The sequence below is a fragment of the Myzus persicae genome, unplaced genomic scaffold, assembly GCF_001856785.1.
Source record: "Myzus persicae strain clone G006 unplaced genomic scaffold, MPER_G0061.0, whole genome shotgun sequence".
In the NCBI taxonomy this organism is placed as follows: domain Eukaryota; kingdom Metazoa; phylum Arthropoda; class Insecta; order Hemiptera; family Aphididae; genus Myzus; species Myzus persicae.
Window position 1 is genome coordinate 505,046 of NW_019101024.1, and position 27,426 is coordinate 532,471.

The 27,426-nt window shown below is 30.6% G+C and overlaps 3 protein-coding genes across 4 annotated transcripts; all 3 read left to right on the forward strand.

Annotated features, from left to right (window-relative positions):
* Positions 1 to 5,917: 5,917 nt before the first annotated feature.
* Positions 5,918 to 9,378, forward strand: LOC111027337. The gene is made up of 4 exons (XM_022305697.1): positions 5,918 to 6,062; positions 7,312 to 7,494; positions 8,372 to 8,656; positions 8,733 to 9,378. The coding sequence occupies exons 1-4, from the start codon at positions 5,997 to 5,999 to the stop codon at positions 8,763 to 8,765; spliced, it is 567 nt and encodes a 188-aa protein (XP_022161389.1). The 5' UTR covers positions 5,918 to 5,996; the 3' UTR covers positions 8,766 to 9,378.
* Positions 9,379 to 9,711: 333 nt separating this feature from the next.
* Positions 9,712 to 15,779, forward strand: LOC111027336 (glucose dehydrogenase [FAD, quinone]-like). Of its 2 annotated transcripts, none has more exons than XM_022305696.1 (6): positions 9,712 to 9,855; positions 11,484 to 11,711; positions 11,870 to 12,040; positions 12,663 to 13,381; positions 14,221 to 14,508; positions 15,051 to 15,779. In XM_022305696.1, the coding sequence occupies exons 2-6, from the start codon at positions 11,513 to 11,515 to the stop codon at positions 15,537 to 15,539; spliced, it is 1,866 nt and encodes a 621-aa protein (XP_022161388.1). In that variant the 5' UTR covers positions 9,712 to 9,855; positions 11,484 to 11,512; the 3' UTR covers positions 15,540 to 15,779. The 2 variants fall into 2 exon arrangements, with proteins under 2 accessions (XP_022161388.1, XP_022161386.1); XM_022305694.1 differs by lacking the exon at positions 9,712 to 9,855 and adding an exon at positions 10,356 to 10,866.
* Positions 15,780 to 21,846: 6,067 nt separating this feature from the next.
* On the forward strand, positions 21,847 to 27,249 carry LOC111027375 (glucose dehydrogenase [FAD, quinone]-like). The gene is made up of 4 exons (XM_022305743.1): positions 21,847 to 22,637; positions 24,910 to 25,390; positions 25,539 to 26,043; positions 26,174 to 27,249. The coding sequence occupies exons 1-4, from the start codon at positions 22,200 to 22,202 to the stop codon at positions 26,871 to 26,873; spliced, it is 2,124 nt and encodes a 707-aa protein (XP_022161435.1). The 5' UTR covers positions 21,847 to 22,199; the 3' UTR covers positions 26,874 to 27,249.
* The last annotated feature ends 177 nt before the right edge of the window (positions 27,250 to 27,426 follow it).

The window sequence follows — 27,426 nt, forward strand, 5'->3', positions numbered from 1 at the left end:
GAACATTTAAATTTATTTTTAAATGTGATTAAATATGATAAAACCATTTTAAATTTGAGTGCAATTTTTTATTTTTGAACTGATCTTTTGTAGGTAGTTTATTTCAAGTTATAAATTAACTTTGATAGTCATTTGTAATGTATTTTTTTCATGATATTTAATTTAATTCTTATTGAACTCTTATGTATTGACCTTTTTTTGTAATAGTATTTACTGCTTATATGATTGTTATAAACTGAATTTGGAAAATAATAAATTCCATCCATTAATATCTGTGATTACTAGCATTTTCTTTGTGTAATTTATTATTCTTATCTTTTCTGTAAAATTTATTTGTTTTTTAATTGTATTATTTGTAATTATATTTTGAAATGCATACATAGGTACTTTCTTTGAAGTTAAATTTTCTATACTAAACTTTAATATTTAATTATGGAAGTATAAAGTAACTAAACAATTATTTATACAACTATTATATTTATTATACTTTATAAGTATTTTATGTAATGTTACTAAAAATTATATTTTGATTCTTTAGATCTTGGTTATAAAATAAAACTTTCATTCATTAAATTTAAAAAGAATTTTTTTTTGTTTTTAAATAAAATGTAAATACTAATTTCTTTTTGCCATAATTAGTAATATAATATTACAATTTTTATAAACAAGGCTTTTAACCATAAAGTATACAATTATTTTAGATGTTAAAAAAAAATAATACGGTGGAGCGTCGATTATCCGCACTAATTGGGATCGAAGGGGGTGCGAATAATTGATATTTGCGGATAATCAAACAACCATTGAAAATTATTTAGGTTCAAACAAACCAACTAAATTTAAGATTACAACGTACAAACATTGGAGTGAGCCATAGTAGATAATAAAATAATCTCGCATTTCATAATATAACATAATAATATATATAATGTTTGTTCTTTGATATAACCATTGATTATAAATACTAGTATTTATAATCAATGATTTAACATAACATTATACTTTATAGTACACAATAAAAGGAACATAACAAATGATAAAACTAAATTAAATTAAACTAAAAACAAATTTGTACACAAAAATTTTGTTGTGCGGATAATCGACGCTCCACAGTATACTGATAAAAATTTTTTTGGCTTTTGACCATTGATAAATAATAAATATTTATGGTAAAATTTAACTATATGCATTATAATACACTTATAAGTAGTTAATAAAATGGTATATTTCTTTAAACATACATTATAAAATAAAGTTATTAGTTTCATATAATATGGTCATTGATCTGAAATAAAGTATAGTCAATAAATTATCCAAAATGTTATGAATTCAATTTGAAAATTGAAGTGATTTATGTATATTATATTATTGTACTAAACATGTATACAACTATTTTATTTATTTTCTATGATAACATTATATTTTTTTTGTTTTTATTATTTTTAAGATAATTATTTATTCACTTTATCATTATAAAGTATTAGTGTAAGTTCTTATAATTGATAGTTATTACTTAAAATAATAAAGCTATGTGTACCTATCAAATATGAGATTATATTATGTAATGTATGTGTTTTTCGTATATATATTTTCCCCTTTAGATTGTTGTTTAAGTGTGATCAACTTTTTAAACACATTTCATTTTAAACACGTTCATAGATTAAATTTATTTATGAACATCTACAACTATCATTCTATATCTTAATATATATACTTGTATTACTCTCACATTTAACATACTTATGGGTGATCTTTGTTGCATTTCTAATAATAGTATTGAACGCTATAATATATTATGGTATGTATTATTTATTTGTTAAATTGTTTGTACAATTTATTTTGAGTGTTAGTTTGATTATTGTGTGTTAACAATAAAAGTTTATAGAATATTTATAAGTATCTACACAAATCATTGTTTCTTTATTCTATGCATTACAATTTTGTGAAACCTAACAGTATTTTTTTTTAAACATAAATCTTCAAACATCTTATGCCAGTTTTAATTTTAAAAACCAAAGGAGTTTATTTGTTGTAATATATACGTCAAGTTTAACATGTCATTGAGTAGGTGACTGTATTTGGGGAAGCATTAAATTTGTATTCAATAATAATTCATTGCATACAAAAATCGATTCTGAGCGGAGATGGTATGTCACTATGTCAGCCTATAGTTCTAAGTGCCATTTGATTATTTATATTGCTATATATAGTAATATTATTGATTGAAGTATTGTTTTCCAAAAACAAGTTGCATACAATATTATGTAATAATTGTTAGGTAGGTATAAATGGTATAATATTATTTTATATCAAACATATTTTCTATCTGGTAAAAGGTACCTACAAAGGTAACCGTATAAAAAAATGTATGTAGCTACTTATTTATAGTAGAAATTAACTATTAACTTATTTACGATAAACAAAAGATATTATTTAACCATATCACATTACAAATTAAAATAAAACTTAAGTAGGTACCTACTTATATAGTAAATAGGTAGATACCTATCAAGATTGCCTACATTAATGTGGGTAGGTGCCTTGTGCCTACATTAATGTGGCGAATCGATTTTATCACAGCACTTTTTTTCCTATACTGCCTCCGATGAAGATATTAAGTTTTATAAATTTATAATACCTTGGAGTTAAGATGTCAATAACTTACTTTGTACATAGTTTCATGGGTGATTATTAAAATATTATATTACAATTACCAAGTTTATCAGTTATCTACTCGGCTACCTACTCTGTTAAGTAGGAACCTACTACCTACCTACCTGGCTACCTATACAGTAGACATTTCATTGTTTATTCGATAAAGTATGTATACTCCCTTCAAAATAGAACATGATAAAGCAAATAACTCATTTAATTGTATTTATCGCAAAATATAGCAATTCTTTAAATACCCAGTAAGCTATTGGTAATTTAAACATGCCAGCATTATATTTTATTATAATTGATTTTACCAACTTAGTGAGTAAAAACTTAAATAGGTAGGCACCTCCATATCTTAGGTCAATTTTTTTTCTTGCAGGTACTTAGGTACTATCTTTAAAAATATAATTATTATACATTAATTGTATAGGTACCTGTTATGAAATAGAATATAATAGGTACCTACATTGGTATCTACTGACTACATGCAAGTTTAAAATTTTAAATCAACTATTAATCGTATTTAAAATTACTAAATAAACTTTTATTAAGTTTGTATGTAAGTTTTATCTAGTAACTTTATTTTGACTGTCGGTTAAAAAAGTTTTACAAATTCCTTTCAAAATCATTAATTTAGAATAGGTCAGTATTCGATTTCTTTAATGGTTTATTAGAGCATACGTAAATAGATAAATACCTATAATATCTAGATGTTAGGAAAACACGTGGTACAAACAAGCAAGCAAAATAATTTCTTGAGGGTAGGTAAGTAGTTATCGTCACAGAATATAATATCTTAATTCGTGGTACCTAGAGAGCCTTAATGGCTTAATAGAGGCTCTCTTGTGGTACCTACCCATTTGTGTTCACCCGGGGGAGGGGGGGTTAAGTTAATATTTATTGTTTTATCACTTATAAAAACAGAAAAGTAGTATGAAGCATGCTGTGTTTTCAGAGAATTTTGATTTTGGTCTCGCGGTTTAAAGTTCTGCGCACGCCCTTGGTGGCGTTTTCTGTCACTGGTATGGACGGCGCTTTAACGATTTTAGTGTATTTCGTATAGGAAGACTCGTATTTCGTAAATCGTACACAAATCAATCACTTGAAAACTGATGATACCTTCATCAGTATGACCTTCTCTTAGACTTTTGCTTCCAGGTAAGCGAATTGGGACTATAGCCTATAGGGCCCAACTCCATGTGGTTAATGTGGTTAGTTAGGTATTGCGGTAATGCAGCTGATCCTGCGTATTATGTCCTCTTTAAAAAAAATACCTATGGTTGTAAAGAACAGTAAATAACAAAATGGTAATATGGTATATTGTAAATTCGTAAATTCTTAAAATTGTATGATTTTTATTAGGTATATCATTGAAGCAGGTATACACACGTCACACGTATTACGTAGGTATGTTAAACATGCCAAAAAACCTCGAATCAATAATGGTCTGTTAAGTATCTTCCTTTGTACAGACCAAAGAAAACATTTTTTTACTACCTATGCTGAACACGTTCGGTTTGTTGTAAAATAAATATTTTTTTAAGCAGTTATCGTGTTCAAGTCAAAATTTGAATATGAATTTTAAAATTAGGTAGTTGTGTAAACAGGTATTCAAAAAATCGTATAAGAAAACGTATACCTAATTGTTATTTGTTTTGGTAAAAAAATATACGATAATTCTTAAATTTTTAAATTTTTAAATTACTATATGTCTTGTTGATATTTGTTTTAGGTACACCGAATAGTAATTAGGTAGTAATTACTAATTAATAATAACTAATTAGACATAGTTATTAAAAACTTGTACTATAAACTATACCTATACCTATTCTTAATACTGTCTCATTTAAAAAAGTCATACTTAAAATTTTTCAGAATTATATACATACCTATCATATGAATATATACTTCGTAGGTGGTAAATTCTAGATTGGTACCTAATAAAGAATAATGTGATGAAACTTTATAAAAATGATAAATAAATAGTAATTATTTAATTAATTTATGAATATCACACTTATTAAGACTGTATAAAATTCATTTTGAAATAAATATTACCTATTTGAAAAAACATATTAAGGGTGATTATTTATTTAAATATATTAAATTACGTCCACTTATATAATCAAAATTGACTATATTTTGTATAAAATAAAAAAATTATTATTATTTGAATTGTTCGACTGTGTCTACTAAATAACATTAAATTAGATAGGTTAAAAATTATGAGAAATTAAATAAGGCTATTTAAGGTACTTATTACTATTATTTTTTTGTTTAACAATTTCATTCAATTAGCTATTATTTTTTTAGTTATATATTTCAAATTACTTGGGTAAGTATTTCATATTAAACGTGGTTTATTGGTATGTACCTAAACTTGTTTTAAGTAATAGGTTCACTGACTTTTCAACTTTTTTTGTATAGAAAATATACTGAAATATGCCGTGTGAGCTTAAAAAATATTTATAGTAAAAATATTAAATTATCACATTTATGCTATACGGATGTATCATACGTGTGCCTCAATGTGTGATACTAATACACATAATCTACACTTTAATAAATAATAATAATTTCTATTATAGGTACATACTTACTATTCATTAGTAATACCCATTACCCAAAACCCAAGTACCCATCTTTATTTTTTATCGTAACAAATAAGTAATAACTTTGTCATATCATTGAATATAACGTTAAATTTATAATATCCATAAAAATAAATTTTAAAAAAACAGTTCGCGCTGAAGCAGTAACGTTTTACAAACAATTTCATAGTTCACTTTCATCTCATGCCAATCCCCTTTATCAAATTTAAATTACGGGCAATCCAACGAGGAAAAGAAATTGGTGTCGAGATTTATTTAATGATTAATTAAAAAAAATATTAAAAATAAACAAATAAACAAATAGCTAACAGATAGTGCTTTCATTGGATGGCTTCTTCTCTCACACTTTTTCATGTAAAAAACGTCTCACTAATCAAATATTCATATTGTGCCCAAGGGTACAGAGTGTATATATTATTTATTAAAAAAAAAAAAATACATTCCGTTTATAATAATACAATAGCTAGATAGGTTTTATCTCGATATCATATTATGATATTAGATAACATAAGTAGCCAATATTCCATACTTATGGAATGATTAGGTATGCATTGTGTTTGAAAATGTCTGCTTTGTGACCGACTATATAGTGGGGACCAGGTTTAAATGACATATATCTATCTTTTGTTCGACAACGATTAGGTATAAAAGGATCTTGGCTGTTTCAATTAGCAGTTGTTGATAATTTTTACTCTCGGCTAGACTGAACAGTATAATATCAATTTAGCGATGGCTGTTTTAAATATCGTCATTTACACAACATTGTTTGTCGTTACTTCACTAGGTGCCGTGCAAGTAAGTAATATAAATCAATACTTACTACTCCAGACTTCAATACTTTAACTTTTAATATTTTAATTTATTACCATGCGGTACAAAAACGTGTAACTTAGTGTTAAGGCAATAATAATACATTTTTTTTAAATTTAACTTTCCAAAGGCATCTTTATTTGGTCGAAAAGTAGTCTTTATAAAATAAATACAATAGCTATTATATAATAGTAAACTGGGTATGAAGTATACACAATATGTGAGTAATATGTGAGTGCACCTGTACGTCTGAAAAGTAATAATTAATCCCCCTAAAAACATATTTTTAGTTAAGTACCTATTACTGAATTCCTTACCAGCCCGAAATGTTCGATATTGAACTCGATCCGATTATTGCATAGAACTTATATAAATTAATTTAAGAGATCATTCTATTTAAAATTTTTCATTTCAATGTTGCTGCAGTGTTGGTATAATTTAATAAGATCAAGGACGGATTCGAATTTTGGCCCAGCCAGGAAAAATTAATATTTAGCGGTCCACTATACTAGTTTACTACCAGGCCCGTATCTGGGGCAAATACTATACACATGAAAAAAAATATGACAACACTAGGTAGGCATAATAATTGGAAACGATCGCACTGATGTATTTATCATAATGTTAGTTAATAATTTAAATTAAGTTGAAAGATTCAAATATAAGTCCACTCTATGTACACAAAATACTATTATAGTTTATAATATTTAACAATTTTAAATATACACTATTTAACTTACCTACTTTGTATTAAATCAATTTAAATACCAGCCCCAAGTGTAAAATAAATTAATAATTATTATGTAATATTAATGTGATACGAAATTGTTGTTTTATTGAACATGATCATTAATACCATTTTAACATGACATTCACAAGTTCACAACAAAAAGAACAACAGTTATTAGTTATTACCTAGGTAGTAGGTACCTACTTGTTATTCAGTTATTTTTAAACTAATATAAAATATTTATCAACAATAACCATTATTGCTATTTTACTTTGCAATTCTCTCTATGAAAAAATGTACGAGAAGCCTTTGAGAAAAAATTCTACAACTAAAGACATTGTTACAAAATAGTGCGGACGCTTTGGCCCTTCTGGAATTTTTCGATCGCTCTATCACCCAATCTGTGCCTGAATGAGATAATATAACTAAATAGATGTGGAAATACAGTTACCAGCTAGCAGCTTATAACTTATTACTTAATTTAATACCTACGTGTGTATTTAGGGTATACCGATTGAAATCGATGAAAATCAGTGGATAGTTGATGCCCAAAATTCTATAAAAGGTTCTTTGTCAAAAATAGAATCGTATGGAGTAGAAAATGAAAAAATTGTGACGATTGCCAACCAAGCATTCGATGCATTTACTAAGTCCGTGGAAAATGACCTGTCTACAATTATTAAACAGGTATTCTATATCAATTTAATTAATAAGGTAATCATTTTCATTTATTTAATTGTTTTAAATTCATACACAACTTTAGGTAATTTTGACCTAATTAAAATTTATGCAAATAGTTGATAATAACACATTTGAACCGCATCAGTTCAGGGTTAACTATTGCGATGGGAGTCGGAAGATACCAATAGATGTACATTTTATAGCCATGGTTTAAATTTAAATTATAAGTAAATAATCTACTCAGGTGGCAATGTACATCACAGTTTTGGCCATTGCTTACCAGCCAATGGTGTAGCTGTGAACCGCTTTTTTGTTGGGGGGGGGATGAGGGGGCAAAATATAATTAAATACCTCACTTTAAAATAGTTATTGATAACATCATAATGACTCTAATCGTAATAACACCGTACACAATTGCGCATTTCAGTTACGCTGTAACGTTACATTACGCCAAAATCCGCGTATGTGTCGCCGGTTTAATAAGTTGATAAGTCTTTTCTTAAACCATGCTGAATATCCAAACGAATATATTGTTGAAAAAATATTGCATAATCAAAAACAAATATGAGTGAAAAGCGTTTTTTTGGTTCGGGGGGGGTAGTGTAAAATGTTAATACATTTTGGTTAACACAATGTGTAAAAATAAACGAGAGTAGGTACTGTACGTATTACAAAAGGGCTAAAATTTGTTTATACGTCTGTGGTCTGTAAGACAAGGTGTTATGCGGGTGTGACGAACTCGTTGTCATTGTTCGTGGGATTTTAAAAATTAGATCGGCAAATTTAGCCCAAAGGTGGACACAAATAAATTTAATTCAGCCATTCTATTTTAAACCATTAAAAAATATTTTAAGATGTTATATGGATGTTGTTTTTTATGTAGGTGGATGATATAAAGTCTGAAAATTTACTGGGATTAAAAACTCAATTGATGAATTGGTCAGATGGTTTGGAAAGACTAAATAAAGGGTCAGACGTGATTGAGAATACGCCCGATAAAGCAATAGGAAAATTTTACATCACTATAGATTATATATCAAAAGAAGTTATTGGATTTGCACAAAATTACAATTACGATTCAACTGAATCGAATGAAATTGTTGAGCAACTCAAATGCTTACTTAAGAAATCTGTTGCCAAGTTGGTAGAATATGCAAGTTCCGTAGAGGTATTATTCTGATATCGCAATAATTGGGGGTGAATCTACCTATATTGTACCTGTTATTATTTTATTTAATTTTCAGGATCAAGTTTCCGGGATTTCTAAAATCGAATGAAGCATGAAAATAAAATACTTGTCTATTAATTATTATAGTTCATGAAAAAATTAGTGTTCACTGTACTAACACATAAAAATATTATTTTTTTCCAACACAATATATTATACTTAGCACACCTAATGTTTATTTTTCGATAAACTTGCACTCTCTTTAAAGTATATTTTTATTGTAGCTATAAGCAGATTAAAATAAATATGTAAATTCCACCTAAAGCGACCATTTACCTTGTGTATCTATTGATGTGGCCCTGTAAAGGTTTATAAATTATTTTTAACTATACCTGCTCTGTCAAAATACAATTGAAATTTCTGATTCGCTTGAGAATTGTATTATGTTAATATTTTGAAAATAAAAAATTATTTTTGACTTCAAAAAAATGTTTGAGTTAATGATACTCTAGTAATACCAGTTATATCTTCCTCGTATCTTTATAACATTAAAAATATTATTATATTTTTGTTTCATCAAACAGATAAAATGTATTTAACATTCTAAAGATTCTTTATTTAAAGAAAAAATTATAGCGATTGAAAATTTTGTGCGACTAGCGATTGTAACAAAATAATGTAACCACATAAGTAGGTATACCTACTCGTTAACGTGTGTGCACTATTCACATATAATGATGTTATTTTAAATAAGTTTGTAGTTATTCAATATCAAAAGTTATTTAACACGGATGGTTATTTGTGAATAATGATATGCATACAATATCTTTATTTTGTTAACTATTTTATGAATCAAGTGATTGTATTATAAAAATATTCATAACCTTCAAAAAATTAATGAATTAATAATCGACTAATAATATTCTATTATTAATTATAATTTATATCATTACATTGTGTTTAATATACTAAACGTGGGATTATCTAATTTCAATGTAATTGTTTTATAATTATTTTGTATTAAACCCACTGTACATACACATTACTCATGTATATTTTTATAGTAATAGGAATAATTGATATATTAAAATAAAATCTATTGCGGTGCCTAATAAAAGAAGTCTACCACAAATAAAATGAATTAGTCTCGACTAAAAGCGTAATAACAATATTTTCAAAGCCGGAAATTTCGTATTTTGGTATGTAACATATTTTGAATATTTATCTAAAAAATATTTGCTTATAATAATTATGATGGTTCCTAATAAATACACCATGAACACATTCAAAGTAAATATTTAATTTTTTATTTATAAGTTTACTCTAACGCGTAGATGGGTAGGTAGGTAACATGCTATACAGTGTAATTTAGAATTTTAGATATATTTTGAACCGGAACAGTATAATATGAACTTCGATTACTATATAATCGGTAGATGCAAATTACTTTTCTCGGGATGATTTCGTCGAAAAAAATATCCGTTCGAGGAAAATGTAGTTTAAGTCCATTATAATGTTTTTTTTTTTTTCTGACCGAGTATTTGAATTGACGTCATATTATATAGTCCCGATCGCGCGGGACGCAATGATCTCACCGAGAGGAATGGAAAAGGTTCATCCAATTTTCCGGTTGTTAAGGCTTGCGATGACACGCCGCAGCGCCACCGTATACCTACGTAATTATATCTAATTCAAACTGGTTGGAACAGCAGAAGAGAGGTGGGTGTCCAAGTAGTGTCTTGCACGAATACCGTTATATATGTGCGCGCGGTTCTGTAGGTATACTCATCTCAATGTCAGTGCGTAAGGTCGTTGATCTAGACGTGTACGGAAGGCAGGTAGTTGTTCGTTGTCCGTTACCCATCCAGCAACACATATAGTGCATATACGTGCGTTAGATTTACCGGTATAAAATAATATCGTGTCTCATTGTTATTATCGTCATCGTTAAATTAATTATTTCATTTCCGACATGACAATAATGCGTCTGCGTGAGCCTATTGTGTTCATTTTGGTTCGGAGATCGCACTCTAACGTTTGTGCTCTATCGATGTTATGAAGTGTAATATTATTATGTATGTGTATAAAATCGTCATCTGAGCCGTCAACCGTCGTTGCATTTGTTTTGACGTACCGAGTGAGTTATGGCTTGACGTCGCAGAACCAACGTTTCATTACACACAACTAAACACTAACTGGAAAACATTTTGGTAGGTGATTGAAAGTATCTATTAAAAAGATATTTACGTCACAGCTAATTATTTCAAATATTGTATGTATATAATATATATATATATAATGTCCATAGAAGATAAGATCATCGTGTTTATGAAATTCAAAACATATTTTTGAATCTCAAAGGAAATCTTTAAAATTAATTTTAAAACCATGTACGATTATGTCATGTGCCTAATTCAGCCCGCAGTGTTCCGTAAGAAAAAAATACCGTAGAAAATCATAGGTAGGTGTATAATAATGAACGATCTCTACGTGCCATTATAAATCTGATCTACTTTAACGTGAACCAATTTAACTGAAATATTATAGTTTTCGTAAAAAATACGCACATTTTTACCATCCTAGTTTTTATATCCTGCACGTCCGATTTCGCACATTTGAAAATTAGGTTAGAGCGACATGTTTATTATAACATACGTCTACGTGATCGTTGTCACGTCGGGCGCCGTTCCTTTCTTCTTCGCCACATCCGCCGTACATGGTATAAAATATAATACTGGCAATTGGCATCGGTTAGTTTCACCACCGATAGTGATAGTGACCTCAAACATCATCTGCGACCCATCGTGTGTCTTGTTTATGTTTTTAGATTAGCTGTTGTGATACTATGCGGTCCTCATGAGTGGCGTAGAAGTTATACCCATCGGAGCGATTGCGGGGGCTGCGTCGCAAGTGGCCTGGTTCCTGCCCGTTTTGGTCGCGGCTATTGCTTATTTCCACTATGAGGTAAATGATCCCGAGTCAAGGATTATAGACCAGCCCGGCGATTTGATACTCGACCAATATGATTTTATTATAGTCGGCGCTGGATCGGCAGGTGAAAATAATATTTTATTTCATTATAATACCTATCAAAATATATATAAGGTGGTTATGCAGCTGAGTTGTATTTCCGTGATAATTTTTATCGCGGTATCAGGACAATAACTTTTTCAAAATTATAAATATATAAAAAAAAACTTGAATATTTTTTAGGTGCGGTGCTGGCGAATAGGTTGACCGAAGTCGAAGATTGGAGTGTACTATTAATAGAAGCCGGTGGAGATGAAACCGAAATATCCGACGTGCCTTTGTTGGCTGCCTACTTGCAACTTACCCAGCTCGATTGGCAATATAAAGCAGAACCTCAGGATACAGCGTGTTTAGGTGAGTAACAAATTAATATATACGGACATATTTTGTGTACACAATTTATTTTGACCGTAATACATAAATTTACGACGAATTTACAAAGTTTAATTTCAAATTTATTGGTGGCATTAATAATGTGGTACTATTTAAATGTTAGGTACACACTTTTGAAGAATAATGATCCTAAAATATCATTAAGTTCTTCCATAGCTTGGTAATTGACACAAATTATACTTTAAGCATTGCATTTTTAAGTTTCCCAATAGGTACATAAGTTTCCAAAAAATGAAAAGCAAAATAGAAATTTAAGTTTTATGAAACTAATTTGGTTATCTCATTGTAATTATAAAAAGTCCAAAAATATTTTAATTTTGCATTAAAAATCTTTTCTCAGAAGTTTGTCCTAAAAATGGCAAAAAGCTTAAAAATATTAACAATATAACAATAAATAGTAGGTACATAAAAATATGTAGGTATGTATACTGTACTGTGTATTTATGATGTAAGTCAAGGGTTAAATAAAATAGTTTTCAAGCCATAATATGATTTTTATAATACTACACGTCTATACAAACATAATGCACGTATAATACTATATAAATTATATATTTATATAATAAATATATATATATTTCAGCTATGAAAGATGAACGTTGCAATTGGCCTAGGGGAAAAGTCTTAGGCGGGTCCAGCGTGTTGAACTATATGATGTACGTGCGCGGAAACCAAATGGATTATGACAACTGGTTGAAACAAGGAAATCCAGGTTGGGGATACAACGACGTGCTCTACTACTTTAAAAAATCAGAGGACAACAGAAATCCGTACCTAGCGCGAACTCCGTACCATTCGATGGGTGGTTATCTGACGGTGTCCGAAGCACCATACAAAACGCCGTTGGCCGACGCGTTCGTCAGGGCCGGCCAAGAAATGGGCTACGATATCCGAGATATAAACGGCGAACGGCAAACGGGTTTTATGATACCCCAAGGGACCATCAGAAGAGGAGCCAGATGCAGTACGGCCAAAGCTTTCTTGAGGCCAGCTAGACTGCGAAAGAACCTGCACGTGTCCATCAACGCTCATGTCACACGTGTGGCGATAAACCCAGAGACAAAAGTCGCGTTTGGCGTCGAAATGATCAAGGACAACGCACGGCATTTCATTCGGGCCAACAAAGAGGTACTGCTGTCGGCGGGTTCCATCAGTTCTGCACAGCTGCTTATGCTCTCGGGCATAGGTCCTAAGGACCATCTGACGGAAATGGGTATACCCGTTCTAGCCGATTTGGATGTCGGGAAAAATCTTCAAGACCACGTTGGACTCGGCGGGCTAGCGTTTCTCATTAACAAAGAGGTGATATTACTATGCACATTAACTAATAATATAATCAAAAAAGGATATTTTATTTGTTCAGATAAAAAACTAATGACAGTCGGTGTATAAAGGTCGGAACACTTAGTCTCTCCACATCAAATTTTGGGCACCTGTACTAAATGTTTTTGAGAGTCTTATAAAATATTATTTAATACAAAACATGTATTCTTATCAAAATTAAAAAATTACAAAAATTAGAAATTCATTTCAACGGGCCCTTAAAATAGCGGGGTCCCTGAACTTTAGATCCGACAGCCCCCCCCCCACTAGGAGGCACTGGGTACGCTACAGTGCAGTGCCTTAGTCAGATGGAAAAGAGGTACATTTTATCCATTGTTTCATTACTTTATTTATTTTTTTAATCAAAGGTTTAAAAATTAAATCAAATTCAGACATTTTAACTTCCCTGTCTAGCTTGTTTTCTTCCTTAAGTATGCATTAGTAATATTATGTTTCCCTGGAGATATCATACTTAATGTTAAAATATTATTAAGAGTAAGCACAATTTTATAAGTGACAAAAGCTTCAGCTGAAAGAAACTTTTCAAAAATGTGATTAAATTATTATTATTGTCCTCATCATGACTTATTCAATTTAATTAAAATGTTTGGTGATAATATACAGTATTTATTACATTTTCACCGATATTTAAAAATTAATTTATATTAATCTTAGACGTGTATTTTATCGTTCTAAAATTAATAATGATAAAATTAGTGCCCCAACACCAAATACATTTCCAGCTACGATAGGCAGGTACTTAATACTTAGTACTTATACTAAAAATATAACATCATGCTCTTTCGTTCGTTATACAGGTATCGCTAACACAAGAGAGAGTGGAAAATGTCCAAACGGTTCTGAACTATGCTACGATGGGCGACGGGCCGTTGACGGTCATGGGCGGTGTCGAAGGATTGGCGTTTATCAACACCAAATATTCTAATCAATCAGTTGACACACCGGACATTGAGTTACACTTTGTTTCCGGTTCCACAAATTCTGATGGCGGTGTACAACTGTGGAAAGCTCACGGTCTGAAAGAAGAGTTTTATAAAGCTGTGTATGAACCAATTAACAACAAAGATGTATGGTCTGCTATACCTGTAAGTGAAACAATACCTTAAAAAAATATAAAAAACAAACATAAGATTTTATGTCATGGAGTGTAGAAGGGCTGACTAAAACACAAGAATTAATAGGACAAATATATCACAAATGTTCCGCTACACAACATTTTCTCCTACTTTTATATTTTAGACATCAATGTAATAGTTTATACCATGCTTAATTGAATTGTTTTACATAGTGGTCGCAATCGTGTGCATTAAATGTTTTGCATAGTGTCTAATGTATCAAATGTTTCACGTAGTGTCTTATTCATGTGTTGACTAGAAACTTAACACGGTGGATTATTCTTTACACTGTTTTTTTTTCTCGGAATATTTATAGTAGAAGGCACCTGCGGTGTTCATCGAGGAATTCAAGTTTGTTATGAAAATCAAAATTGATTTCTTATTAGTGGTTTAAAATAAAATTATTTCATAGACTTCGTTGAAAACCTAGTTAGCTTACCTTCTCTAGTCTCCCTAGGACATTGCTGCACACTGTGATACAATTATATAACCAACGTTTCACGTACTTACAGATGTTGCTGAGGCCCAAGAGCCGGGGCGAAATACTTTTGCGGAGCACCGATCCTTCCATGTATCCCAGGATTTTGCCCAACTACCTGACGGTACAAGAGGACGTGGACACGTTGGTGGAGGGCGTCAAGTTCGTGGTGGCCATGTCCCGGACCACACCGTTCCGTCGGTACGGCAGTCGGCTGCACGACATACCGTTCCCCGGTTGCGCCACCCTGCCACGGTTCACAGACGCCTACTGGGAATGCATGGTCCGACACTACACGGTGACCATATACCATCCGGTGGGCACCGCCAAAATGGGACCCGAGTGGGACAAGACCGCGGTTGTTGACCCACGGCTCCGGGTGTACGGAATTCACGGGCTCCGCGTAGTAGACGCGTCCATTATGCCCACCCTGGTCAGTGCCAACACCAACGCGCCGGTTATAATGATTGCTGAGAAGGCCGCGGACATGATCAAAGAGAAATGGCTGGGCAGGAAACGGTGACACGACTGTGATTGCGACACTCGCAATCGACGTGCGAACATCCACAATTATTGTTTTTTTTTTTAACCTAGATCTTATGATAATTTATTATTACCACGAAGATTTCTTTCTTTCTTATATATTTATTTGAAATCGTTATGCTATTAGCATTATAATTTAACGATATTATTATCATCCCGACCTGGTCAAAATATATTAATTATGTGTGCCTAACCAACGTGGCAACGTCATAATAATAATAGGCATATTAATTTATATGTATAAAAAATATTATTTAAACATTTTGACATTATGAAATTATTTGTGTTCATGATGACATATTTTTATAATAATATAGTATGATATTTACTATTAAGGTATGTATAATGTATTAATGTCTGCAAATGCTCATATGCTATCATGTTCGGAGTAGTGAATTATCTTCATTATAATGTTTAGAATTCTAGACTCTATTATTTTTTTTATTTATATTTTACTTCGATCGAATAAAATATCTAATAGAGCATAGAGATAATGATACTTGATAGTTGATGTATATCATATATGATTTGAATGCACATTTTATATTATTTATGAGGTAATTTGAAGGTGATTAATGATTATGAAATTTGGTACATAGTTAATCCCGATTATCATATTACACCCTTGGGTGTACACTTCGAAGCCAATTTTTTAATTAAGAATTTTAAAGATAATATTTCATTGGGCATTTTGGCTCACGAAGTTTGAATATTTTTGTATATTTAAATGGCTATTGGTTACAGATCGTATCATTATCATAACTAGTAGATAATTGCATTTGGAATTTTTCACAGATAAATTTTTAAAAACAAATCTTAAAATCATATATAAATCATACATAATTACAATGAATACTTTAATGATTACTTTCTTATACTAGTTAATTCAGGACATATGCCTGATGAAAACGATTTAAGAGAAATACCAATTTAAACAATATTGGATTTACGTTGTTTTTAAGTATTTGTTGAATTTGTCTCCACTCACCAGTTAATTGTGTTTACATTAAAAATATGTCCACAATTAGGGTTTGAAAAATCATAAAATTAGTTATTGTAATCATTAATTTTGTATAGTATATTTTAGCTGAAATAAAACAGAATAGATAGACAATTAGATCACTTTTATTCCTGGATAAGTCAAATAATTTGGTTGAGACAAATAACAACTCAAATCATTGAGTTAAAAAATCTGTGAATATTTACTTTTAACAGAATATAAGAAGGGCATTCCATTTAATTTGTCCCAGACAACGAACAATTTTAAATAATGATACAAAGGATTTTTATAAAATAATTTGAAGTGAAGGTATATGTATTATTACATCGACATGTGTGTTGGTTTGGTTATCTATGTTGTATTCAGAAATATTTCATTAAAAGTAATAAATAATAATTGATATTTTTTATGAAAATTTAGATGTTTTTTAGTATAATTATAATATTGCTTAAGAGGACGTGATACCTGCATGTGTTGTCTCTGTCTTACAAGTGCGTAACATAGCAAATTTTAAGCTCAGCAGAACACGTGTTAGCTCCGTTAGTTTAAAAATTAGTGCGAATTGACCTCTTATTAAATCTAAAGGTAAGATTATTATCTATATAACTTTTATACGACCTATTTTAAAGTAAACTTGAAGTTTTAATGTTTCTTATGTTATATAAGGCGAACAATTGTTTGCAATAACTGCAAGTACCTACTAACAATATATGAATAATAAAATAAACAAGTAGGTACTTTCTTTTTAATTCGGCTTCGGCGTCTTTATTGGACTAAAATAAAATTGTCTAAAAATAACATAAATTTGTCGATTAGTCGTGGTCAGTAGGTCATAACCACGATTATCAACCAGGGTCGTAAAATATATGAAAGATAAATATTACTCAACCGTAAATTTAGTAAACCTGAGTGTTCACCTTATTGGTGACATATTGTTATATTTTTGTGTATATTATAATTTCTAACAATTTAATTTTTGTAATTTGATTATTGTATTGAAATAATGATATTGATTTTGCTGAAATAAATAAATAAAATAAAATAAATAAATACAGTAAATTCACATATTTACATTCTAATATCGTAAAAACTGTCACAGTGCTGGTTTTAAAGCGTACCTCACGGCTATTATAATCCTGATTTTTAATTCCCTACAATAATTGGTAAGTCTGTTGGAAACCCAGAAATAAAAATAAAAACACAAATCGTATAGGTTCTACCTACGGCCAAAAGCAACGAAGGCGTGATTGGCACACGGTTGTTGGTGGTTCTTCTCAGGTTTGTGATAAGTTTAAAATAACGGCGGTAGATGGTACTGCTGTTTTCGTCGGAACGCGTCAGCAATAGGTATTACACAATAAAAATATGATGACAGCAATAAACTTTTTTTTTAAATCAGAGCCCTTATTATAAAAATTTATTACATAATTAGGTTTTTAAAAATTATCATTTTTCTAGGTTCTACACGGAGCGAGTGTATTTTTGGTTTCACTAAGATTTGTTTTTTATTTTTAAGTGTGTTATCATGGTTTGGACCAGAAAAATGCTCTTATCATGAACTCCGAGGGTTTTACTTTTTGGAAACAAATTGGATATAGTTGGAATTCCGAACGGAGTAGGGAAGAAATATTCTGAGTACTTTTCAAAATAGTGGGGAAAACAAAATAACATTATTTGACGAAATTAATATTTTTATTTTGTTGTAGGTAAACAAACAACCTTATATAACCTTATATTAACCTTTAATAACCTTATTTAAAAAATAATATCCATGGATAATTATTTTAATTTTTCACCATATATTTATATTATAATCTTCAAGACACGATGTAATTTTCATAAATTTTGAGCTATTCATAAACATTTGAAATATTTGAGTTCTTTAGTCTTTATTCGACTTGTTCATGTTAATATTTTTATTACTGAATGAATAGTTTGGCAACTTAATTCAAGGTTTCTCATTAGTTGTTCTAACGCTAATAAAAAAATAAATAGAAAATACAAGGATTTGAAAGAGTTTGAAGTTTTAATTCAAAAAACTTTTGTTTTATCAAAATTTGATATTAGAAAGAAAAATATCAATTTTCCTTTAAAAAATTTGTTTGTAAGTCAAAAAACATTAACCGTATGGACTTGACACTTTTTCCCATTTCATAAAATATTATTTAAATTTGTTGTGCATAATGAAATGTTTAAAATATTTACACTAATTTAAGAGTATTTATACCACGATCCTATTTACATTATTTTAATTTGGTACTTCGGTACTGACTTTGTTTAAATTAAACACAACAATAGGTATATTATGATATAATATAGGTAAAGGTAATATATGTAAGGTTTTCTGCAAAAATTAATCCAATATACTAATTTACTATTTACTAAGAGGAAAATAAACTAGTAACTACTAATACAGCAATATAAACAAATTATGAAATATCTTTAGAGATAATATAAAGGCTGACAAATCGTTTTCAATCATACGTATACAATAATTCATCATAAAATACGAATTTAACACATTAATTAAGTACAGCAAATGTCCACTCAATACAAGTACTCTTAAAACCAACAATACATTAGAATGGACCTACCCTGTTTATTTATTTTTATTGAATTTATCACACATTAACATAATAATAAGAAACAGATATATTTTAAATTAAAATAATTAAATATTTATATGTAGTCACATATGTATTTATTACATAGGAGGATATAATCTTTGAGAATTTTATTTGGTATAAATACATAATAGGTTTTTTTTTTTTTATTAAATAACTATCCGCGGCGTCTATGGCCATTGGATGTAACAGTACAATATTATCTTTAAGTATATTTACATAATATTACATTAATATTTAAAAGGTATATTATAAAGTAATTTAGTATTTAAAACAAGACAAAGTAGTAATAATTAGGAAAGAGGTTAGGTAATTAGTAACATAATAGGTTTATTATTGTACTTATTGGTAATATTTCTGTAAAATGAAAATACTTTGAAATTATATTTAGTGATTCAAAATATTTATCCTATTCTTTGTGATCATGACCTATTTACGCTAAAATGTACAAGTTCACAAAATATTTAGTAGGTATCAATTTACAGTCATGTGATTATTTACATTTTTTAATGTTATTATAACTGCTTAAAATTATTTGTGAGTACTTTTATAAGTCTAGGACCAATAAATTATGAAAAATGTTTATATTTATTTTAATCATTCATGTAAGCCTGCAGCTGGCTGAGCAATTTTTCCGACTTAAGAAGATAATAGTTTTTTCTTAGTCAGTAATTTTTTTTTTAATAATAAATATAAATATGTAACCACAGCCGAAGTTTTTATTGTAATTTAGTTTTAGATAGGTATTGGTATACAGTATACTGCAAATGCAGCGGAATGAATGGTTTGAAAAATGTATAATAGACAAAAATATATTATGAAACAATTGACAGCGTAAAACAAAAATATTTAACAAACATTTTTGCATTTTTTTTTCATATACAGGTTTATACCAATAATACCTATTGCATTTTAATTATTTGTAATAAAACAAAAACAGTTATAAGTATAGGATTTGTACCTAATTATAACTGATTAATCATTTTCTTATTGTGTAAAGTATTATTCTTTTCCATTCAAATTAATTTCATGATATCAGGTGGCAATTTATTTTTGTAACCAAAATTACGTATATGTACTTTGTTTGAGGTGGTTTTATCAAGAAGATATCAATCCGATAAATTAATTAATAATATAAGTCATTTAATATAGAATAAAATTATTTAAAGTCTAAATATATTTTCGGTTGTTAAAAGTAAATACAATAATTAAAACACGTGCGAAGATACGTCTATTTCTTAAATTATCTGACATAGGTCCACATTTCGCCACAATGTCATAAATCTTTGATTTCAGTAAAACACTTGGCATTCGATAATTAACAACTATAGACTATAGTTGACATTACCTATTATATTATAATATAATGTGATAATATATGTATAAAATTATATTATATAGATTATTTAGGTATAAGTATGTGTCATAACTTATTTCATGACTTTAGTTACCTACCTATATGTAAATTTAGCGAAATTCTTTTAAATAGTTCACTTATACTTTTATGTCTTTATAGTATAACGAATCGAATTGAATAAAGTGTTTATGCTTATAGTATACTTATAATTTACACGGAAAATATTCAACTATAGCTTTGGTTATGATTACACAACAAAATCGCTCAGGAATTTGTAGAAAAATATTTTCGTTTTGTGAAATATTATGATTTTTTGTTCGTTTTTTGTTTTATTACGATTCGTGCTATCAAATTTTTTAAAAACACTTAACTTACTTAGTAATATCATTGTATGTCCTCGGCTTATAGCCATTACTCATTATTCTTGGGTGGCAGTATTGTGCTAAACAGTTCCCACCCGTTCCCGGTTTCAAAAGGGGGGGGGGAGCCATTACTCATTAGGGTAAGTAATTCAATACTAACATAAATTCAATACTTGGTAATGGTTTATTTTACCTGAAAAATAAAATATTATATAACTCATGTCATTGGACATCTGTTATATACCTACACCTATTTACCTATTTTTGCACAGTTAGGTTTATGGTTATTAAATGTGTTCCATTCAAACATACCATCAAAGTATCAAATCTAACGTCGTTTATCCACGGCTTAACGTATATAGATACTATATTAATATTCTATACCCACGTACACTAAATTATAAGAACACAAATACATTTTTAGAAAAATGTTGACAACCAACACTGAATTCGGTAATTATTCGAAAAATGTTCATTTTAATGTTTTGGGATACAGATAAGACATGACAATATCATATAATAATATATTATGATAGGGACCCCTCTGATAAATCCCTCTGGATATTTTTTGCATGTCCCTTTTTTAATTAAAATTACACTAAATGCTTGAATTGCTTTAATTATGGTGGGGAGAGGCCCAAAAATTGAAAATAGCCCCCCCTGATGTTTTATCAAAACCACCACTGTTTTCAAAATCGTATGGCGTAATAACACAACACACTATCTATAAATATAAAGTAATGATATAGTACGTTAGGAACCGAAATACTGGATTCAAAGCAAAAGGGTGGGGTGTCCGAAATATCAAAAAAAAAAAAAATTCAAATACATAAAATATTCAATGGGTAAACATATAATTAATAAAAACATACGAGTCTATTATTGGTAGTAGTATATATTATTTCTGTATATTTGGTTATTTTAAGTACTATATAAGAATACCTTGTATATTGCTTGTCTAAAGTTAAGCAAATTGTGTAATTGCCGAGCTATAATAGTACATACTTAAAGCTCAAATTAAAAAAAAAAAAAACACATACGTTATCATTGCGTGCCAGCACAATAATAATATTATATGAGTGGGTATTGCGAAAAAACCACTATAACAACCACTGGATCGAGTGGTAAAAACATTTTGTTTACAGGTGTAATATAATTATTATTTTAATTTTTGTCACACGGCCGGAGGTGACGCGAAGTAGGTACAGACCTTAAAAAAAAAAATAATAATAATAATAACATAATACCGCCGCGTCGTTCCGGTAGGCATACACTTTTTTCGACGGTCATTGCGACAATGTCATTATCGGTTCGTCGGTCGTCTGCCATAGCCGAATCGCGAATAATTCCGTTCGTCATCGCCGTCCGAATTTCGCGAGTGTGTACGTGTGCTCGTGTCCTGATTCCTGTGCGGGTCGCGGGACACTCGCGACTGTCGGCGTGCTCGCCACCGGCAGTGTCCATTTATCGGTCGCCGGCGTCGCGCATGGCGCCCAACCCGTTCACGGCCAGGCTGGCCGCCCGCATCGCCATGTCGTACGGGCCCAGCGTCAGCTACATAATGCTCATCCGCGTGGCCATCCTGTTCTTCCGGCCCGACATCGAGGACGCCGATCACCGGCTGACGGACCGCCGGATCGCCGAGATCAGGGATAAGTACGACTTCGTAGTGATCGGCGGTGGTTCCGCTGGTTCCGTTATGGCCAATCGTCTGTCCGAGAACGCCAACTGGACGGTAATGAAATAGTATTACAACGACGGCTCTTAATCATATTGTAAAGATTGAATGGTGTCGTGATTGAGCAAAAAAAGATTTTAAATAAAAAACCAAACGATTTTGAATAATAATAACTATACTTTTTGCTTTTAAAAATCCGTCATGTTGGGTAATATAATTTAAGCGTCTGCGTAGAATGATGATTAAAACCAACGATCAATGAGAGCGTAGTGGCACACAGTGGCCAAAAAATTCGAAAAATTTAAAATTGAATGCTATGGCATTTGTTATCATAACTGGTATCAAAATAGTTTTGAAATGGTTGGGGAAATCTTTTTTTTTTATTAAATAGATATGAAAATGTAAATTCTGTGAAATTGAAGACAATAAGTAAATTTGATGTGAGATTATAAAAACTGGAAGATGTGATGGGAGTTGGACACAACTCAGAATGAGGATATCTTATGAAAAAAACAGTTCAAACTAAATGAAAGTGATTAGCCAGTGACGACTTATTTTTGTATTATTGACAACCTAGAGTAACAAATTTGAATAGGTATCGACGAATATCAAAATAAATTGATAAACACTACAATAACTGTATATTATTTTTATATAAATTAAAACTTTAATATTTTATTATCCTTTCGTTTATAGTGGTAATTCTAATACAACGAAATTGATAAACTGTCAGGTAACACCATCGTAATCAGTTTCGTGTTGGGTATACAATATACATATTATAAATATATAATATAATACTTATGTTTGTATTTACAATAAGATTTTCGAACTGATAAAATATTTTTTTTAGCGATTTTAATGGTCGAACGAAACACGACTATCACAAAATGGAACTTGAGTCGTATTGTACATAATAATATAGTGTACATTATATACATAGTGTCAAATGTCAATGCGTATCTATCTTTTTAAACATTGCGTGATGCGATTGTTTAACGTGGTTTTGAACTAGGTTTTTAAAGTTTCTTTAAGATATTGTGTATATTATATAAAAACTGTATGTTATTTCATAGTAACCTACCAAAAACGTTAAGGTTGACATGTACGATTAGGAATTAGGTATATGATTGTTTTATACACTGCAATATTACACTAAATTAATTCCTTTTTGTTTAAATTTAAACTTCGTATTATCTATCAAACGATACGAGCAATATCTTGTAACTTTAATGTCACTGTACAGTTTCAGGCGTTCAGTGTTATTTGATTTTGTCGAGTCGCCCATAGAATTTAACTCAATATCATCTCTATTTTAAACACATTAAGTTAAGGTAAAACATGTTCTGATTAAATACATTCTTTTCATTGGAGGTTAAATTATGTAATATTTAAATTTACTTCATTGTTAATAATTATTTATAGTGAATTTATTCGGTTCACAGACATTACTCTTTCATACTGAGCTATGATAACAATATTAGTGACACACAGTTATGACTTTATGAGATAATCGTTCTTGGTTTTTATTATTAGTTATTACATATTATATTATAATTTAATATGTATGAATAAAAATGATGTTAATCGATAAGACACTGAAAATTTTTATTTTTATTTCATATAAATATAATTTGATTATATTTATTAAAAAGTTCTACAGTTATAACTTACCGGGAACTTATACTAAATTGTGTAAGTTAAGTTTATTGTATTTTAATTAACTCTTTAAACGTTATTTTGTTTAACAATAAAATATAAAGTTATAAGAAAATGGTTTTATATCTAGTTTCTTTTAAATATTTTTAATATGTTGTGATTTATATATGCGTATAATATTGTAAATAAATTCATTTCAATTTTAAAGGACCAATAATCAACAAAAATTATACCTATCTATATTATATTTTTTATTTACATATACAATTATACAATTTCAGTTGCTGTGAAATATAAATATAAAATACTCGAATCATCTTATTACAAAATATAGTATTATTAACATAATATTATAATATAATATTATTTTGGTAGTTCAAGTTATAAATTATACAGATACTTCAGAATAGAAAAATTCTTAAACCTTCGTAATTATCAATGTTTTCTATTTACCAATGCGTTAAATTGCTATTAAAACATTAATCGTATTCAATTTGTAATTGGTAAAAATGCAATTTAAAATACAATTACACACCGTCTACAATTGCATATATATATATATATGTACGATTTATGAAACGATCGTAGGTAATGAAAAAATATGTATCTAGAAAGTAAACTAATACTATAACAATTAACAAGTATAATAACAATCGTTCTCGTTTGTTAGGTTCTATTAATAGAGGCCGGAATCGACGAACCAGCATTGTCAGATATACCATTGCTGTATCCTTCCCTGCAGCGTACGTCTGTTGATTGGCAGTACAAAACACAACCCAGTGATTCGTCTTGCTTGGGCTTCAACGGGAACCAATCTAGCTGGCCCCGAGGCAAAGTCATCGGGGGCAGCAGTGTCCTTAACGCCATGTTCTATGTCAGGGGCAACAGGAAGGATTACGATGCGTGGCAAGACGCCGGCAATGAGGGCTGGGGTTACGAGGACGTGTTGCCGTACTTCATCAAGTCCCAGGACATGAGGATACCGAACCTCGTGAATTCGAAGTATCATGGCACAGGAGGATACCTGAGTGTGGAGCATTTCCGGTCGCACTCACCGATCGTGCACAGTTTTTTGGAGGCCACCAAGGAATTCGGTTACGACGAAGTTGATATAAATGGCCAGAGTCAGACAGGATTTACGCGATCTCAAGGTACTTATTATATAACTATATGTGGTAGGCACCAGCTGAAACATTTATTGTATATTTCCGATACCCATGTCGGTTTTAACTTTTGCATTAAAAGTCTTTGATCAGAATATACAACACGATGATTTTTTTAAAATTTATATGAGTTTAGGAACTCTAAGAGATGGGTTGAGGTGCAGTACAGCCAAAGCGTTTTTGAGGCCAATTAAAGACCGTCCAAACCTTCACATCAGCTTGCACACGCATGTTTTAAAAATCGTGATCGAAAATGACCGGGCCACGGGCGTGTTGATATCTAAACTGGGGACCATACCGACGCTGGTGAGAGCCGAGAAAGAAGTGGTGCTCTCGGCGGGCGCAATTAATTCGCCTCACCTGTTGATGTTGTCCGGAATAGGGCCTGCCGATAAGATACGTAAGGCTGGTGTCAAAATCACCAAACACATACCCGGTGTGGGGCAGAACCTGCAAGACCACATTGCGATGGGCGGTGTCACATATTTGTTCGATTCACCTGATGAATCCAACCCCCTCGGTCTGGGCATAGTCTTGCCGAGAGTGTTGACTCTCAATTCATTAATCCAATTCTTCCGGGACAAAATGGGACCTCTCTACAGGATACCACTCGGTGAAGTCATGGGTTTTGTAAACACTCGGTGAGTAAGCTTTCGGTTTGAGGATTGCAATAGATACCTAAAGATCAAAATCCGACATAGTTTTCTAGCTTTTGGTTTTGTTATTTTATTATTATTATTATTATTTTATATTATGTTTTTCCCGTTACAGCTACAACGATGATATCGACTGGCCGGACGTTCAGCTGTTTATGGCAACTGCCGGAGACAACGACGATGGGGGTCTTTTGAACAAACGGGATGTGGGTATCACCGACGCGTATTACGAGCAAGTTTTTGAACCCATACTATACCGAGACGCTTTTACGATAGCACCGCTGGTTCTGAGGCCACACAGCCGAGGCTACATAGAGATCACAAGTTCCAACCCTTACGCGGCGCCGAAAATCGTGCCAAACTACTTAAGCGACCCGCGGGACGTCAGAACCATGGTGGAGGGTGCCAAAATTGGATACGCTATCAGCCGTACAGTGGCCATGAGCAAGATAAATACCACTTTACATAACATCCCCACGCCAGGGTGTGAGTGTTACGAGTTTTTGTCCGACCAATACTGGGAATGCCAGGCCCGTCACTACACGATGACCATTTACCACCCAGTCGGCACGTGCAAGATGGGCCCGGTGGACGATGAGTATGCCGTGGTGGATGAGCGTTTGAGGGTGAGGGGCATCAGGGGCTTGAGGGTTGTCGACGCGTCTATAATGCCTACGATAGTTAACGGAAACACCAACGCGCCAACGATTATGATCGCGGAAAAGGCGTCTGACATGATCAAGCAAGATTGGGCCGGACACACGCAAACATTTAAGGCACGGTATGTCAAGAAGACGGTAATGAGATGGTGGTAAGCCATTGTCCAAACATTGAATATTGGGCCAACGTGATTGAAAGATATATTTATAAAAATGGAATTTAAAGCATGAAATTACTATCGATATTTATATTGTCTACATACCGAACCGTTAATCGCGATTACCATAGCATAATATTGTATATGTACCTATACCTACCAATTAATACGGATGCAATTTGTATTGTTCAGTTACATATTAATACATTTTTACTAATTATTCATATAATATGATAACGCCAAGTGTATAACATCTGTAAATCGTATAAATTTACGCTTTTTATTAATATCATTATTTATCTCGGACACTGAGGTCGTCAGGGATGATTTAAAAAATATAATTTTAGTGAATTATTATTTTATACAACTAATACCATAATATCATATAAGTATTATTATAAACTATTGATAGTTTGATTTTAAGTGTATAAACTTTTTGTTATTTATTTGTAATAATTATTAAAATATTATAATTATATATTGAAAACCAGTCATAAATTATGAATACTTTGTTACTTTGTGAGTTAATAGGTATACTGAAAGTAATGCTA

Coding starts and splice junctions, on each gene's coding strand:
- LOC111027336 (XM_022305696.1), top strand. CDS start 11,513: ATGAGTGGCGTAGAAGTTATACCCATCGGAGCGATTGCGGGGGCTGCG. Junction 12,041..12,662: donor TCAGGATACAGCGTGTTTAG/GTGAGTAACAAA, acceptor TATATATTTCAG/CTATGAAAGATGAACGTTGC. Junction 14,509..15,050: donor ATGTATGGTCTGCTATACCT/GTAAGTGAAACA, acceptor ACGTACTTACAG/ATGTTGCTGAGGCCCAAGAG.
- LOC111027375 (XM_022305743.1), top strand. CDS start 22,200: ATGTCATTATCGGTTCGTCGGTCGTCTGCCATAGCCGAATCGCGAATA. Junction 25,391..25,538: donor AGGATTTACGCGATCTCAAG/GTACTTATTATA, acceptor ATATGAGTTTAG/GAACTCTAAGAGATGGGTTG. Junction 26,044..26,173: donor ATGGGTTTTGTAAACACTCG/GTGAGTAAGCTT, acceptor TTCCCGTTACAG/CTACAACGATGATATCGACT.
- LOC111027337 (XM_022305697.1), top strand. CDS start 5,997: ATGGCTGTTTTAAATATCGTCATTTACACAACATTGTTTGTCGTTACT. Junction 7,495..8,371: donor TGTCTACAATTATTAAACAG/GTATTCTATATC, acceptor TTTTTTATGTAG/GTGGATGATATAAAGTCTGA. Junction 8,657..8,732: donor AATATGCAAGTTCCGTAGAG/GTATTATTCTGA, acceptor TTTAATTTTCAG/GATCAAGTTTCCGGGATTTC.